General features: G+C 42.8%; 1 protein-coding gene across 1 annotated transcript; it reads left to right on the top strand.

The window, feature by feature from the left end:
• Positions 1 to 12: 12 nt before the first annotated feature.
• RANBP9 (RAN binding protein 9) lies at positions 13 to 13,645 on the top strand. The gene is made up of 10 exons (XM_009876872.1): positions 13 to 30; positions 1,948 to 2,132; positions 2,927 to 3,039; positions 4,076 to 4,184; positions 5,569 to 5,759; positions 7,509 to 7,656; positions 9,349 to 9,470; positions 11,603 to 11,754; positions 12,373 to 12,484; positions 12,687 to 13,645. The coding sequence occupies exons 2-10, from the start codon at positions 2,044 to 2,046 to the stop codon at positions 12,815 to 12,817; spliced, it is 1,167 nt and encodes a 388-aa protein (XP_009875174.1). The 5' UTR covers positions 13 to 30; positions 1,948 to 2,043; the 3' UTR covers positions 12,818 to 13,645.
• The last annotated feature ends 3,359 nt before the right edge of the window (positions 13,646 to 17,004 follow it).

The raw sequence follows: 17,004 nt of genomic DNA, 5'->3' as shown, positions 1-17,004 counted from the left end.
GTTACAGGCATCGCTTTCACAGATTTACCGGTAAGATGAGTGCATTTTCAAACAGCTTTCCTTCTGTGTTCTTCCATATTTACTGTATAATTCTTGGAAATAGAATTTTAATCTTCTTAAGCAACTTAGTACCGGCTATTTCTCCTCGTCGTTTCAGTGACAATTTGTTAATCGAAGCAAAAAAGTTTTTGTTTTTACACTGATCCTCACAGGGCTTTTTCTTTTTCAGGTTTTTAACAGGCACTGCTAACAGAGATTTAGCAGAAAATCTGACATAGGTGCAGCTGTTACATACTTTGACACACGCAGGCCTTACGTACCAAGTCACTGCTGTATTAAACACCAACACGGTGCACCTGTGTCGTATGCAGGAAGGCTGCTTGTAACAGTCACCAGAACCCAAACCTGATGCCTAATTTTCAAAATCTTTCCTTCCATAGGATGGAACATATCAAAATAAATTATTTTTTTTCGTTAGAGAAAGCTACTGATAACTGACATTTTCTAGCTTTCCAGTCAATTAAATTGTACTTAAAATTGTTATAAATGTGTTCCCTGTGCTACTGGCACTTACTTTGTTGTGGTGGGTTTTTCCTTTTTTTCATTTCCTTTTCCTCATCCGCTTCAGTTGTGATTTAATCTGGTTCGGATGCGGAGCGTGCTGCGCTCCCAGCTGGCCTTAGGAGTGGTGGCCTTAGGAGGCGAGGAGAGATAATAAGGAAAAAGGCAGCCGGTAACCCAGGGCACCTCTCACGTAGGACTCCAGTGCCCCAGTCCTGGCTCTGCGGGGTGCTGGGGTGCAGCCGTGCTCCTCGCTAGCACGGGACAGCTGGCGCTGGCATCGAAGCTTGAAGCTTGTTAGAACCGATCGTTTTAATCTCATTAAAAGATCTGAGACTTGTGCTTTGTCGATTAGTTTAGACTAGGTAACACTGCGAGCAAATTTTATCTATTGAAAAAAAGAAATTAAAAAAAGTGGTGGTCGGGGTGTGGAAATGGAGGCAAGATCGGCTTGAGCGTGGTTTTAACAACCGGAATGTTTTTCTTCCATTTTTTCTGGGCATCGGTGTTCCTACTGAGCTGCGCGTCGTACCTCCTGGTGGATAGCTTTAATTGAGTTAGTGTGCGGTTCTGGAGACGAGCATACCTTTCCATCGAACCACCTCTGATTGCAGTGTATTTATAAATTAATAACAGAGAGCAACAAAAGCCCCCTTGCCCAGCACCCCGACGGATCACATTGCCATTGCCAAGATGCTGGTTGCGTTTCAGAAAAAGTTACTTTAATCCCTACAGGCAGATTTTACTTTTCTCATCTTTGGCCTGTTTCAAATTCGTGTGGAAACCTAATCTCTAAGCAGAAAATAAAACTGAGACAACAATAAATGCTTTGAAGTCTTTTCCTAGATACAAGTCCAAGAATTCACGAGAACTTCAGTGCACTGTTACAGTTCTTCTTAGGTGCTACACTTGGACTTTGAGGCTAATGAGGTCTCTATCCTGTCAGTTCTTACTGCTAAAATTCACCGATGTTTTAAGTATTTCAGCCCAAAAGGAAAATGGCCCACTTTGTAAGTTTAATTTTTGTTCTGTTCTTAAAAGAAACTTTATTCCTGGTCTTTAAAAATCATTTACCAAAAAAAATACTTAATATTTTGTAAGATTGAACCCAGAAGTTGTAAACTTGAGCACAGTATTTTCTGGCTAGAAAGAGAATGGTCAGTAATGCTTTCTTCTTTCAAAATAAAAAACTTATGGCCACTGGGAATAAAATTAATCAATATTGCTGGATTCGTAGAAATTAACTGCTGGACCAGTGATCCAGAGGTGTTTGCTTCTTTGCGCTACTGATGGCAATGGGGATTTTATTAGAGATGAAAAAAATAAAGGAAAAAGAAGCGTGGAATTAGATTAAGAGGAAAAAACTAATTAAAAAATTTCTTGCAGCCAAACTTGTACCCTACAGTAGGGCTTCAAACACCAGGAGAGGTTGTGGATGCTAATTTTGGACAACACCCGTTTGTATTTGATATTGAAGACTATATGCGAGAGTGGAGAACCAAAATTCAAGCGCAGATTGACAGATTTCCAATAGGAGATCGGGAAGGAGAGTGGCAAACAATGATTCAGAAGTAAGGCTTTGAATACTGTTCATTTTAAAAAAATAAAGTTAATAATTGCATGATTTTGGAGGTCTTTAAAACATACCACCTTGGGCAAGAAGTTGCAGATAGTGTTAAAAACTAGTACAAATAATTTTAACATAGCAAGTTTGATAAATGTGTCTAAAATGGAGCATGAATAGATGTTTGGGGAAGAGATATATACGTCATTAATAATTAAGAGTTTATAATGATGAGTATAAAGCTCCCATTCCTGTTTGATGTATCTAATTTGGATTGGGGAGTTCAGAAAAATTGTCGTCATTGCAATGGGCAGTTTTAATACTTCAGACTCTGGAGATTTCACTTTGCCTTCTCGGCCTTCGACGTGCCGGGTTAAGTTGTGGCTTGTTAGTGTCTCACCTGGGAAATGGTGGTTGGGGCTCTACGGTTTTTATTTCTTCCTCAAAAACAAAAAAAAGAGCCTATATAATGAGCGGAAAACCCCACCTCAGTTAGCAGGTAATTGAGCCTACCTTCAGGTGATGAATCTTTTTATTAAAGTTCATCATAACAAACTGATACATTGATTTTTTTCTTTTAAATTGCTTTTCCGCACGGTGTTTTGAAGAAGATTCCAGCTCTTAACTGTATTACTTCTGTCCAGCTTTGTACAGAAATTTCTAAATTTCGAGTAGAGTTCTTTAATTCGGTCTCTTTTTTTTTTTTTTTTTTCAAAAAAGGGTTTTTGACGTTCACGAAGTCCTTGGTTTCTTACCTGTATGTAATGAGTGTTTCCGGGTTTTGTTTTTGTTTATTTTTAGAATGGTATCATCTTACTTAGTTCACCATGGATACTGTGCAACAGCAGAGGCATTCGCCAGATCCACAGACCAGACTGTGCTAGAAGAATTAGCTTCCATTAAAAATAGACAAAGTAAGGCTGGAAAGCACGTTACATCCTTTTTTTTTATTTTCTTCTTCCTCCCTTAAACAAATATGTAAAACTTTTTCTCTTGAGCATCACTGTAGAATTTCCTTTCAGCCCTCACTCCGTAGTACAGTTCTTTGCTGGCCCCTGAAGTTCCCCACGCACAAACAGCCAGTTAAGATGAATTTCTGCTCTAAATCTGTGGAAGTTGTAACTGAACGTGGTCGATTACCTGTCGTGTTACTCTCGATCGGGAACTTGTGACCTGCCTTAAACCAAGGGGCACGATGTCTCTAAAGGAGCGGGGGTGAGAGCTGGCGGCCGGTCACAAACAGGAATAACAGGCTTAGTCCTGACAGACGTTTAGACTTTGAACAGCAAAAAGGGGCAGAGTTCCAGGGGACGCTTTACGACCTCGTGAGGCTTTTTGTGACTTGTGCTGGGTCACAGCAACAGGAGCATCGACTAAAGCCGGGGCTCCTGTGGAAAGGTTTAGGCTGCTGTGACCTGGCGGGGAGCACGTGGGGTAGGGGAGAGAGAGACGAAATTCTGGTTTTGGTTAAAACTGCCTGTGGGAGCGGGATGCGATCAGGATGTTCTTGGGTGGCGATAGTTTGGTATGTGCTTATTTATAACGGTGTGAAAAAGCGAAATAAATCACAGCAGAGCGTCTGCAATCTTAATCTGGCTCTAAAAGTACTTGTGTGCTGGCAATAAAAATATTGAGTACTCATTTAGATGTATGTAGGCGGAGTGCGGTTCTTACATTTTCCTGTTGAACATTTTAAGGAAGCATGATCTCTTTTTACCCTCTTTCTAAGAGGAAAAAGCCTTGTTGATTGATGGTTGCAGTGTCTTTTAATCGTTAATTTCCATGTGTTATTCCATACGCTGTCCATTTGCCTGATGTTGCTTTTGGTGAACAGAAATTCAGAAATTGGTTTTGGCAGGATGAATGGAGAAGCCATTGAAACAACGTAACAGCTGTATCCAAGTTTACTAGAAAAAAATCCTAATCTCTTATTTGTTTTTTGGTGAACAGGAATTCAGAAATTGGTTTTAGCAGGAAGAATGGGAGAAGCCATTGAAACAACACAACAGTTGTATCCAAGTTTACTAGAAAGAAATCCTAATCTCTTATTTGCATTAAAGTGAGTCTTCAAATTATACAGATGTGTGTTTATAGATGGCACAGTACCTTCTGAGACGAGACAGTTACTCGTTTAAAGCTTTCACAGAAATTTAAACAAAGTTAAGCAGCGTTTTTTAGAAAATGTGTGTAGTTCACTTTTTTATGCTCTATTATTTGCTACATGTTTAACTAGGTTTTGTCATCAAGGTCCTGTTTTGCAGCATAAATCATCTCACTGTAGACCTGTTCTCTAGATCTAAGCTTTGTAATTTTTTATGAATCAATTTTATTCAGTTTGGGTGTCAAGTAAAACTTAAAATACAAACCGATACACATTCATAGTCAGGAAGGTTGAGTCCTGTTGGCGTAAGTTGGTCTCTTCCTCCAAAGGGCTGACTGATTTTAAAAAAATAGAGCTTAAATGAGCTGTTATGCTCTGTGTCACTTTACTAGTAACCTCTGGTTAATACTGTGGAGATTCCATAATCCCAAAGAGTCCTCTTGGCTTCCCGGGCACACAGTAGTCACCTTCGTTCTGGCATTTGTGCTCGCCAGCTGCGCTGATCCTCCAGAATTTGGTATCACGTTGTAGTGTTTGCACAGGGGGGAAAAACGAATCTATCTCCTATAAGAACAAAGCACTTTAATTTTTATGTCAAGTAACTCGGGATGTGTTTGAAGTCTGTCACGCTCAAGTGCTGCACAGAATTCACGTGATAGGACTGCAGACTTCTCACAGAATTCGCAGAGCGCGAACGTTTTGATGAAAAGACTTCGCTCGATAACATCAACTGTATGTTATCTCTTCCTCAGTCTGCCTTGCTAAATTTTGCCTCTTCTGTTGAGGCTACCCAAGCCTAAACCATAAAGTCGTAGTTCTGAGCTTCCTTAAAGTCCATAGTAAAACCTCCTTGTCTAAAATAAAATTGACAAAGAGCAGCAGGCTCTAAGGGGAAGGTTTGTATGCGAGCTTGCTTCTCAAACTGTTCTCTAGTTAAGAGTTACTGTTCAACGCTCACCGTTCCAGGCAGTCAAACCACGTTCTCATTTAGTTCTAGAGAAATGACGTGACAATGTAAGGACATACCCTTCTCGAGAAATAACCTTGCCCCCTCCAGTAAAACAGTTAAACCAAGAAAATACAGTTTAGGGCACTAAACGTCGAGGACTTACTGACGAAGTCTGTCCTCGAAGGATAATAATATTCCTGTTCTCCCTCACAAATTTTGTCACTGTGTATTCTTGGCTGAATACTCCAAAGCTTACTGACGATTGGGTTACTGACATCCAGCGTTTTGTTGAGTCAGACTTTTTTGTATATTTTACGCTAAAATTAAATCGTTGCTATCGTTGGTGAATTGAAAGTTGTTTTATTAGCTTAACTTGTTTTGCCTTTTGTTTAGGGTGCGCCAGTTTATAGAGATGGTGAATGGTACAGACAGCGAAGTGCGGTGTTTGGGAGGCCACAGCCCAAAATCTCAAGACAGTTACCCTGTTAGCCCCCGGTCCTTCAGTAGTCCTAGCATGAGTCCCAGCCATGGAATGAATATTCACAATTTGGCAGCAGGCAAAGGGAGCAGCACGCACTTTTCTGGTAAGTTGACGTGGAGGATATACCTTGTAGATTTGGATAAACCACACCACGTAACAGTTAAGTGTCAAGAGAAATTACAAATACACGCAGAGTAACAATTTGTTTTATCTAAAAGTTGGGACCAAGTGCTTTGTGTAAAAGCATTGTTCTGACGGTTAAAGTACGTGATTCTCGGTCACTGGGGAAATGGAAAGTGCATGAATGGAATCAAACTTTCTTGCATGCGCTCTTGGTTTTATTAAGGGTTTGCAAAGTACGTTGCCACTGCTTTCTAAGGAATTCTTGCTGCCAGGAGCTGGGAAGTTCTGACACAACTTTCTGTTGTCCTCTCGAAGATAATTTATGGTGTGGACAAGGTGGTGTAAGCGATCCATTCCCTGTGGTGTTGGTGGGGTTAGCACGAACAGCTGCCCTTGGGTAGGAAATAGGAGAAGCTGGGTGGAGCGGTTGGGGAAAAGACTTTTGCTGGCAGACAAGTTTTGCTCTGCACAGCTGGAGCAGTTCTGAGTGTCTGGGCAGTGGCAAAGGTTGGGTGGGAAGTGTTCCAAGCTGCCCAGTGGAGAGCGGAGGGTGCCTGTGGAGAGGTCCCCGCGCCGACCAGAGCACCCTGCAAAGGAGCTGTTGGCTGCGTTAAAGTGATAACCTGAACGTGTTGTCTTTGAAACCAAGACTCTCAAGGTAGCGGAGACCATCAGCTTTAACTTCTGTTCATTCCTCGATCCAAACTGCAGCTGATTTAGGGGTTGCTTTTTTTTTTTTTAATTTATTTTTTTCCTCCCCTCCCAGTGGGATTGCCAGCCTGGCTGCTGGAATACCGACTGCCCTTGGAAAGGCAGCGGCTTCGCTTTGCTTCCTTCCGTGTGGAGACCGCGCTGCCCTGTGTGTGGCTGGAGGTCCACTCAGGTTTTCTGTTTGTTCTTGAAGTGGGCTGCCTGATGGAAAGTACCTCTGACTTTCAAATTCTGAATATAGAGGAACCATTTTATAAGCGAGTTGATGAATTGTATTATTAGAGTTGAAGTCAGAGGTTTCTTGAACGGCAGCGACTGTTTTGTTCATAACAAGCCCTTCCTGCAACCTGTATTGGAAGGTAGGAGGGAGCTCCTGCTTTTGGGCTCGGTAGAACTGGCAATTTCATGTTTACTTCAAATAGTAGTTTCTTAATTATATTTTAGAAGGGTCAGAAGAGATTTTCAGCCAGGCATGGTAATTTTACAACATGGTGTAATTTTATTTAGCAGAGCACAGTATTAATAATTCAAATAATTACATAGGGAAGGAGGGAGTTTGTGTTTAAGTGTAGCAACATGTAAAGTATTTTCAGCACTGGATCTTAACTGCGTATTTATGAAGACAATTACGTGATTAGGAATTAGTAAGATGCATGTCTGCTGCCATTCATAATGATTAGAGTGGCCTGGAAAAGATTTTTCAGATCTTGGAGAAATGATGTATTGGTTCTAAAAAATGATTCTAGGTTGCCGCAGTTTTCTGGTTTACTGGTGTAGAAGTATAGCCGAAAAACCTTCTCATGTGTCTGTTGCTGCTTGTTAAATAATGCTGCTGCACTGTAGAGGCCTTAAAAAGGTTCAAATACCTGAAATGCGGAGGCAAGTATTTGTGTTTATTTGTTCGGTACATCTGGCATTTCCTGACCGGGAACAACTAAGCTCTGCTTATTTCGCTTCTTAAAATTGGTGCGTACGAATAAGTTTGTAGATGATTACAATTATTAAAACTTTCTTTCAGGGTTTGAAAGTAGTTGCAGTAATGGAGTAATATCAAATAAAGCGCATCAGTCTTACTGTCACAGTAAACACATGGCCACCAGCTTGAATGTACCAGAGCTCAACAACATAAATGTATCAAGATCACAGCAGGTTAACAGCTATCCCAGGTGAATAAACTCCACATGCTTCTAACTTACATTAAGGCTTGTGTTGTCCACATGCTCGTGTTGCAGAGAAGAGTTTTCTGTGGGATTCGATGTGATTTATTTTTATTTTATTTTATTTTTTTATTTTCCAAGGACAGTTGAAACATTTTGTGGGGCCAACAGCTTGTGATCACTCTAGTGTGGTTTGGTGTTAGCTTCTCAAGCTCGATAGGCTGTTTTCTCCTCTTTGGTTAAAGAAATGCAATAGGCAAAACCAAATTTCCTTACTTAGAGCTATTTCTGGCCAGTTTTGAAGTTGTACAGTGAAGATGAACTGGCTCTCTGGCACTTGGGTTTTTAATTTAGACCACTGACACTGCTTTAAGCACGCTGCACGTAGGTAACGAAAAGGATCTGGAAGACTTTCCATTTGTGGCAGTATCTGCAAAGTAAAAGTAAACACAACTGAGACGCATATCGAATGGTACCTCCCTGCCACTGCACACACAAGAATCGTTTGCCTACTCGGCTCCCTGTCCCTGGTGCAAACACATCGATTCAGAGAATGGAAACAGCTGGATTAAGCAGAGTTCATACGGTTGCTTGTAACCAGCAAATATTAAGCTCTGGGTTGCACCGATGCAGCAGAACCTAATTCTGTGTGAAATGCAGCGGTACTCGGCTGCGTTGTCCAAAACTACCAACTAGGATGGGATGATGTGGTGGTGGTAACAGAAAGTATTTCAGTTGGATAGCGGTGATTGGGGCAGGAGGAAGTAAGAGTGACAATTTACTTTTTAACTTCATGTTTTGCATTTGTGTCAGCCAAAAAACCTGGCAGTAGTGCCCAGGCAACTTGGAGGTTTTCTTCACAGGAGGAAGAAAGCTCCTTGGCTGGAGTGTTGCCCAGGCCGAGAGGCCTTTTGGTTCCCTTCTGTAAGGAAAACAGTGGTTTTGGTTGCTTAGAAGCAAGATATTAAACTTCTAAATTGAATCTTTTTGGTCTTGAGAGAGGTTTTAGGTTGTTTCTCTCCATGGTGAAACAGAACAGGCTAGGATGTAACTCCACAAAGCTCCGTCCCCAGCGCCACGCTGGCGTTTTCTAAAAGTGCTTCTGTGCCCTGCTGCGGGCAGTGTGCTCTGGGTTTGCCTCTGAGCAGCTCTTCAGGGTCTTGGCCTGCTCAGTATCTGCTCTGGCTTGTTCTTGTTTTTTCCTGTCATTCCACTGACAGTAAATGAGTGACTGAGGCTTTTTTTTGAAATAATTATTTGCCTAAATTTGATATTCTCAAAGTAGACTCTGTACCGAGTTAACCGTGTTCTAAACCAAAATGGGAATAGTCTGTTTTCTCAATGCGTTTTCTCCAGCTCTGTGAATGTGCAGATACATAAATAAGGTAAGAACTTTTTGGTGTGTATTTAGAGAGGGTTACTACTACTTAGTCCTGAATACTGCTGGGCACATTTAAATTTTCAGCATTTGAAAGTGCTATTTTTATGGAATGCTAATGTTAGTTGAGAGCACCTTGAAATTTTCTTGGTGCTCTGGTGTCGCCCCTTGCTAAGTTAAAAAAACCTGTGCTTGAACTTAGTAACATTTAACAGCAGCTTTTCAGTAGCCAAGGTGAGGAAGTACCGTGCTGAAGTTGTGAAGAAGATAACCCCGAGTACTTAAATCTGACTAAAGCTTTTATTTACTGCTCTCTCTTTCAGCAATGATGTAGACATGGAAACAGATCACTACTCCAATGGGGTTGCTGAGACTTCATCCAATGGCTTCCTAAATGGTAGTTCTAAACATGATCACGAAATGGAAGAATGTGACACAGAAATGGGTCTGCAGTGATATTTCTTACATTTTTATTAAGTGATGACAACAAGGTTATGTTTTTACTTGCAATGCTTCCCAACTTGAAAACTAGGGATATTAGCTCAAATTTTAATTTTGATTGTTTTGCTGTTTTGACGTAAATCTTACAAAACCGCCGATTCAATGTCTGTGTGAGAACAGGGGAAATTGGTAACTCAGGGATATTGAATCCAGCCCCAGTTTCTAAAGAAATGCCTTTGAGAAGAGACATCCTGTTGTGCAGCACGCCTGGGTTAGGGTTGGCACACTGCTGCTCCCTCTTCCCCTGGATCTCACGGCATCGCTGCACTCGACAGCAAGAGCAGAAATCCCCAATCACTTACACTGAAGAACATTAAATGCTCGAGAAAAGAGCTCTATTTGGGAGGAGTTTTGGTGGTGGTGTTTTCTGGGTTTTTTTTTTAAAGTGTCTGTCTTACCTAGGTGTGATCTAAAAGATAACTTTGTTTTACTTGACCTGCTTTACACTGCCATGCCCATATAGATATTAGTGATGAGTATTTAAATGTCCTTTGCGAGCAGGCCCTGGGTGGTGCTGTTGGCTCTGTCAGTTGGGGTGCAGGCTGGCCCTGTCCCCTCGGGGCAGGCAGAGCCCTTCCACGTGCTCCTGCTGCAGCTTGGATGCTCGTGGTTATTGCGGCCAGTGCCTGGCAAAGGGGAGGAATCCTTTCTGCAGCTGCAGAACTCTCTTTTCCAACAATTGACTTGACCGGGCATTAATTAATAGTTTAATTAATTCGGGTGAAACTCGGGACACGGCTGGTGACCTGTCAGAACGCAGGAGTAGCGGCAGCCCGACACTGCACTGAGGGTGGGTGCAGCTGCTGCTGGTACATGCCAGGGAACGGCTGAAAAGCAAATATGACCGTGGCACAGCCCGGGAGAGGGGGGACTGGAATCGCCCCGTTTGTTTTTCTTGCTCTGAAACTGGATAATAACAAGGCCTCCTTTCTGTGTCAGGAAAAAAACAAAACAAAACACTTCTTTACTCTCTTGCAGCCTTTCCCACAGAGGCTTCTGTGACAGACATGAAGCAGCTGCACAGGGACAGAGTCGTTTGTGGGGGGTTTTTTGTTGGTTTTTTTTTCCAGTTAACAGAGTTGTTTTCTGCCTTTGGAAAGTGATGTCCTAGTTGGGCTGCAGCTAGCAACAAACACTGCTGCCCAAAGACTGACAGATGCTTCACCTTGTTTTTTAAAAAAAAAAAAAAAAGTGGCTCCTCAACCTGCACTGTTTCCTCCCTACAGTTTGAATTTGGTGGTGTTTTGGTTTTTGAAATATTTAAATATTCTCCTTAGTGCTTTGTATGTGATGTTAAGTAGGCAGATTTCTTTTCAGAGGCCATACCGCCACATGTAAGGGGGCGGTGGGGGAAGTGCCCACTTACAAATCCTGGTTTGAAATAGTGGTAAAAATACACCACTAGGTTAGCGATGTTAAAATCAGAAAGAATGGGTTATAAGTTTAGTGTTCATAAAAATTCTGATTCAACCTTTATTCCATTAATGCAAAAACCAAGGAATGGATGAAATGCCTTTTTTTTTTTGCCTTTTTTTTTCCCTCTTTACAGGTTGCTTTAGTTGCAAATTAAAAAAAGGCAAAACTCGGAGAAGCCAAGAGTCGATTTACTGTTCATAGGCTGCATTAGTAGCTTTAAAAAAATCACTAGAATTGTGAAATACTGTAGCACACAGCAGTGACTTGTAGTGTTCTGCTTGATGACAAAACAAGCCTGAAGTGTCCGAATTACTAAGTTAGTATCTTCTGCAAGGTGTATCAACAGTCGAAATGATTGTCTTGTAGCAGCGTCCCTTGTGGCTGTTTGGAAGTTGAGGGGTTTTTACTCTCTGTGAGCAGTTCTGGATTTGGCGTATCTTCAGAAGTGCGATGCCAAAGAACCTCACAGGTAGAACTGCACAGACTTGTTGTTTTCATTACTCATTTTAAGTTCCCATAAAAATTGAAGGTAAAATTTATAGTCTAGTTAGTTAAGAGTGAACTGTTGCAAAACTAAAGGCCTTTGCCGTTAGTTAACTAAGTCTCTTAGTGTCTACAAAGGGGCAGGTGGTGGTGATGCTGACGATATCGCTTTTGCAGAAGTAGATTCAAGTCAGTTAAGGCGTCAGCTCTGTGGCGGCAGCCAAGCGGCCATTGAAAGAATGATCCATTTTGGAAGAGAATTGCAAGCAATGAGCGAGCAGCTGAGAAGAGAATGTGGCAAGAACACAGCGAATAAGAAAATGCTCAAGGTACAGTGAATAACTGCAGACTTCCCGTGGTGTGAATGTCCCGGTGTCACCTCTGTGGTGTGCGTGCGCCTGGGCGCAGCAGTGCAGCCAGCCATGGTGTAGCGCTGTCTCCTGCCCTGTCTGCGCAGCGATCGTTCCATCCGATGGTACCATTAAACCCAGAGGTGAATGTAGCACTTCCCTCCGTCTCCTTTCTGACCACGTAGCTTGGCCTCTTGAATCAAATGGTGCTAATGATAAATGAACCGCAGGAAAGAACAGACACAGATGCTTAAAAATGTGCGCTTTGGTAATCTGTGCGCTCCTGAGTTTACCTTGACTTGAGCCCACTCTGGAAAAGAATTCCCCTGTCAAAGACTGACTGCATGCACTTGTCAGTCTGCTTTCTGTTTCCCTGTCACTGCCTAAAATACTGCTGACTCTTGTCTTTCTCTGAGGAAAATAGCGATGGCTCAAAATCATACAAGTTCTGTTACTGTTTCCTTTATCCTTTTGGTATTGGTTATGGGCACTGCCCATCACCTTGGTGATTGTGAATCCAAATGGGTGAAGAACACAGCCCTCGTTTTCTTCGCTAGCAGCAGCTGTGAGATGTAATAAAACATGGCCTTTCCACAGGACGCGTTCAGTTTACTTGCTTATTCCGATCCCTGGAGCAGCCCCGTTGGAAATCAGCTTGACCCAATACAAAGAGAACCCGTGTGCTCTGTGCTCAATAGTGCAATACTCGGTAAGTGAGGGCTGGGGGGCTTCAGGTGCAGCGGTCCCCAGCACCTTTTGTTTTGCTCCTGCTGAGTTTCACTGCAAAAAGCAGCCTTCACAAGTAAAACACACAACTGTGAAAGTAATCATTGAAGAAAGCTTAAGATTTCAGTGCATCACTGGGAAACTACTCAGGTATTTTAACTGCCACTGTGATCCTTTTCTCTCAGAGACTCACAATCTGCCAAAGCAACCACCGCTTGCCCTGGCCATGGGACAGGCGTCGCAGTGTTTAGGACTGATGGCTCGATCGGGGATCGGATCCTGCGCGTTCGCCACAGTGGAAGACTACCTCCACTAGCTATGCATTCGGAGAGCTGCAAGGTGGTGTGCCATGTTCCGCACGGAACGCAGACCAGCTCTGCTGACTGGAATTTGGAATTTTAATTATGTACTAAGGACAAGTCTGTCGCTTTATGTTGCTTCCTAGTTTACAGCATGATGCAAATGATTTCTAACTTAGTGTTAGGAGAGAATTTCCATCTTGAAACCTCTTAGACAACTAAGAGACGAAAGTGTCACTGATAATGTCAGACATCTGAATTGACAAGTACCAATCCTTTAAACGATTGTCCGAAACAAACCAAAAATCCTGCTGCCTTGTGGTGGGACGGGAGAGCAGAACTAACCATGGATGTATCAGCATGCGGGTGATGTAAATGTCAAGCAGGATGACTTTGCCAACCTCCACCCCCATTGTTACATAGTTCAATCAGTGTAATTTGCAAAATGCATCATAAACACCTGATGGTTTGGATATATAGTGTTGATGGGAAGAAATGATATTTTTTAATGTGTACTGTAAAACTTGAATTACTCAGGAGCTGAGTGAATCTGTTTGTTGCTACTTACAATCCCAACCTGTTGATCTTAGTAGTTTTTTTGTTTTAACATGGTCTTTTCAACTTTGTTTCCTTGTTTAACTACAGACAGCTTCTGTTGTGTAGACTCACCAGTTTAACTGTTGTATTATAACAGTATTACATGTCAACACAGTGTGGTTATGACCTATTTATATAAAAACCAAATATTTAGTCAATTTACAGTCTTAATTTAATCTTTGTACACCTTGCATTTTTAAAAGTGCTTAAATAGTACTATATTGCAATAAAATGTAGTGATATCATAATTAACCAGCCATTAAAAACTTACTTCTACAGACATGGTAGCATGGCCTCGTATGCTACGTTTTCTTGGTTCCACCCTAGCACAGCCCTTCTCCTGCAGGCCCGTGAATTCACACCAACAGCTCCAACTGAGAGGTGCAGGGGCTGGGCTGGGCTGGCAGCAGTTACAGCTTTACTGTGTTCCTGCCACTGAGCAAGTTCTGCTCACAGGGCAAGTCAAGGCCCTGACAGAAGCTTAGTCAGTACTCCCTGGAAAATGGGAGCGGGGGGAAAAAAAGCCAAACAGCAACCCACCCCTTATTCCTTGAAGGTAATCAGGCTAGACAGACGTGTCCTGCTGTGGCAGCTGGTGTTAGGGACACTGCCTTTCTTTAGAGATGCAAGTAACTGGAAAAGCAGGAAGAATCGATGGCTGCAAGAAGTGCCTCACTCATATCGGTAAATGTAACATGGTTCATCTTTATTCTCGGTGCCTGTGAGCCTGGTGGTGACACCAGCTGTCCCACAGCAGTAGGAAGGAGCTGCAGTCCCTGCTCTGGCCCAGCTATTTCTTGGCTTCCTCAGCCACTTCTGAAAGGGGAGGAGAGGAGACCAGGGAAGTCACTTCGGGCACAGCTTTGACTGTTCGTGCCTTCCGGTGGCAATGGTAGAGAAGTAGGGGAAGAAGAGCCACCTTTGTTGTGTTGAGAGACAAACTGGCAGCAGAAGTCCGTAACAGCATCTTCTGAAAAAAAATGCCATCTTCATGCCAGCTTTTTGATCTGTGTCGCCAGCCAACGCTTTTTAAACCTTGCTGCTCTTTGCTTTTTTTCTTGCCCTTAAAAAAAGCACAACAAACACAAAATGCCGTTTGTTACCATGTTCTTAGCCCGTGCGCTGGCAAAGCAGCACTCCATTGCTTACTGCAGCATTTCAGCCACAACAGCCCTTCCCATCTCGTTTGCCACAGTTCCACGCCCAGGGGGCTGCCAACTCCCAGTGCTCTCCAGCAGGAGGGATGAGGGGAGTGCAGCAGCTCTCTGCTTTCTGAAGTACAGACTCTGCCTATGAAGGAGCAGTTACCGTCACCTCTCCTGTCCCTGAACGTGGGGCTGTCCCCCTTTCTGTCGGTTTTGAGGAGGAGAAATGAGGGCCATTTCCCTGTGCTCACACACAAGTTCTGGGGTCATGACATCCCTGCTTTAAGCTTTACACACATCAGAAATAACTTCCAACAGCTCAGAGGATTTAGGCTGACCAACAATTAGCACTTCTTCCAACAAATAAACATGGCTCTACGCCCATATGTTGTTTCTCAGTGTACTAAAAAAAGCAGGTTATTTTTTTTCAAGTTCTGTCTAACACACCTTCCCCAGTGGAGTGCTCACAACATCCACTCCAGCTGTAGTACCCTGCTGCCCTTCCCTGCTTCTGTGGTTCTTTGAGAAAGAAAACAGCCTTATTTTATTTAAAATTGTACTTTAAACCATACATGCAGAAAATAGTACTTAAGACTTTTTATACTCACCCCAAGATTTGTCCACAAACTGAACTGCAGCTTTTTTAACAGGGTTTTTCTTGTTTTGAAGAGAAAAAAATTCATTTGCTGCAATGGAGACGAGTGTTAATTACCAAGTTTAACCCAGACAAATGTAGGTGCAGACGTGCCCAAGCAACGTGCTTACGCTGTGCCCGGTTGGTGTTTGGTCCATAGAGCTGAGTGTTTACAAAGTCTTTGGCAAGCTCCAGGTGGAGGCCTGTTACACTCTGATCTTTTAAGCAGACAGCTGTGTATTTTCCCTGGGACCTAGTTAAATAAAGAGAGAGAAAATGCCGTAGTGTAGTTACAGAATACCCAAGAAAAAGACACCAGTCAGTGCTTTGCCACTCGAGCACAACAGTGGCCGGTGCTGGTTCCCGGTGGTCAGCCGAGCTCTGCAGCAGTATTTAGAAAAATCAACCAAAAACTCAACAATTGGAGCAAGACTCTCAACTTATCATCAAGTGCCCTTACATGTCTTGAGTAGTTCCCTGGGGGTCTTGAACTAGTCCTACCAGAAGCAACTGTAATTTCTCTATAGGGACATCGGTGACACAAAAACAAATGGAAAAGACTGAAATACTGGAATTCAGTGCTTGACCGCCAGGCCCTGTAGCTGCACGTAACCAAACGTCTGCTCTTGTGCTTGCGACTGCCCAGTTGTACCACAGCAGTTAGATATACAAAATAGATTAAAAAGTTATCTTACACAGTTATATACCTGTGTGTCTACATATTTTACTAGTATGCTGCAAAAAGAAGCACCCTAAACGTGCACTTAGCACTCAAGTACGCTTTCAAGGAGAGAAAGAGCAGGGGAGACATGAAGCAAAGATGAGAGCGCAGCCACAGGATGAGAGCCGCTGCTGTGATACCCCCTCCCCAAGGAGGCAGGAGCCTCCTGTTCCTAGCGTACCTGACACCCTTTTTTGGCTTGTCTTTCTTCACCCCCCTTTTTGCTTGGCCTTGCTTTTGAACTTGGACTTGTCTCTGCTTCGCAGCTCCACCTCCACGACGTTTACCTGAAGCAAATTTAAGAGCAAACGGAAAAATAAATAAATAAATCAAGAGTTGTTAAGTGAAAGCAGAACAGGACCGAAACATTTAGGCTGTGAAACCTTCCTTGGAATCCACAAAGTGGGATTCACAGCAGGACAAACTGATGCAACACAACAGCTTTTGAGTTACACACAAAGGGAAGACCAGCCTCAGCTTCGTTCTTAAATGAATACAAAGGCAACGGCGTACTCAGAGCACTGTCCTGAGCTCATCTCTCATTTATGCCAATAGATTTCTTTTTAAATAATAAAAGGAAGAATGGCAGTTCAATCCCGCTGTGTAACTATGTGAGGTATGGATGAGAGAATTGCTTTAGAAAACCCCACACAACTGTTTACTTGCTTCTTTTTTATAGAAGAAGAGGGCTAGCAAACAGCAGTGACAAAAGCTCTAGCCTCTGGGTTTTCCAGTTCAGAATTTGAAAAAAGTTACCTTTTTTTACAAATTTTAAATCCTAGTACGATAAGTAAAGTACCAAGGCAATTAACAACCCTGTCCAGAAACACAGCTCAAACAAACAACCGCTAAACATCGGTCTCCCTCTGGCAACCCTCGCTTTCTTCTATCAACACTCGTCCAGCATTTCCTTAACACTTCAGGCTACTTCAACCAAAGTCACTGCGCAGCAAAACAACTCTTGTGAGCGGCACAGGAATCGCGTTCCTGGGACTTTAGATTATTTCTAGGATACTGTTCCTCGATCTGTCCAGTCTGTTCAGTCCGTCGCGCTACCCCCCCGCTGCCGCTCCCTGGCGGACAGAACCCCCTGAGCTTCAGACCCAG

Source organism: Apaloderma vittatum, unplaced genomic scaffold (genome assembly GCF_000703405.1).
Source record: "Apaloderma vittatum isolate BGI_N311 unplaced genomic scaffold, ASM70340v1 scaffold23759, whole genome shotgun sequence".
Classification (NCBI taxonomy): Eukaryota; Metazoa; Chordata; class Aves; order Trogoniformes; family Trogonidae; genus Apaloderma; species Apaloderma vittatum.
This window is presented reverse-complemented; position numbering and strand designations above follow the sequence as displayed.

Bases quoted from the DNA above. Each gene is read 5' to 3' on its own strand.
- RANBP9 (XM_009876872.1), top strand. From the start codon at position 2,044: ATGCGAGAGTGGAGAACCAAAATTCAAGCGCAGATTGACAGATTTCCA. The intron at 11,755-12,372 runs GTACAGTGAATA...GCCTTTCCACAG, and splicing joins CGAATAAGAAAATGCTCAAG to GACGCGTTCAGTTTACTTGC. The intron at 12,485-12,686 runs GTAAGTGAGGGC...CTTTTCTCTCAG, and splicing joins GCTCAATAGTGCAATACTCG to AGACTCACAATCTGCCAAAG.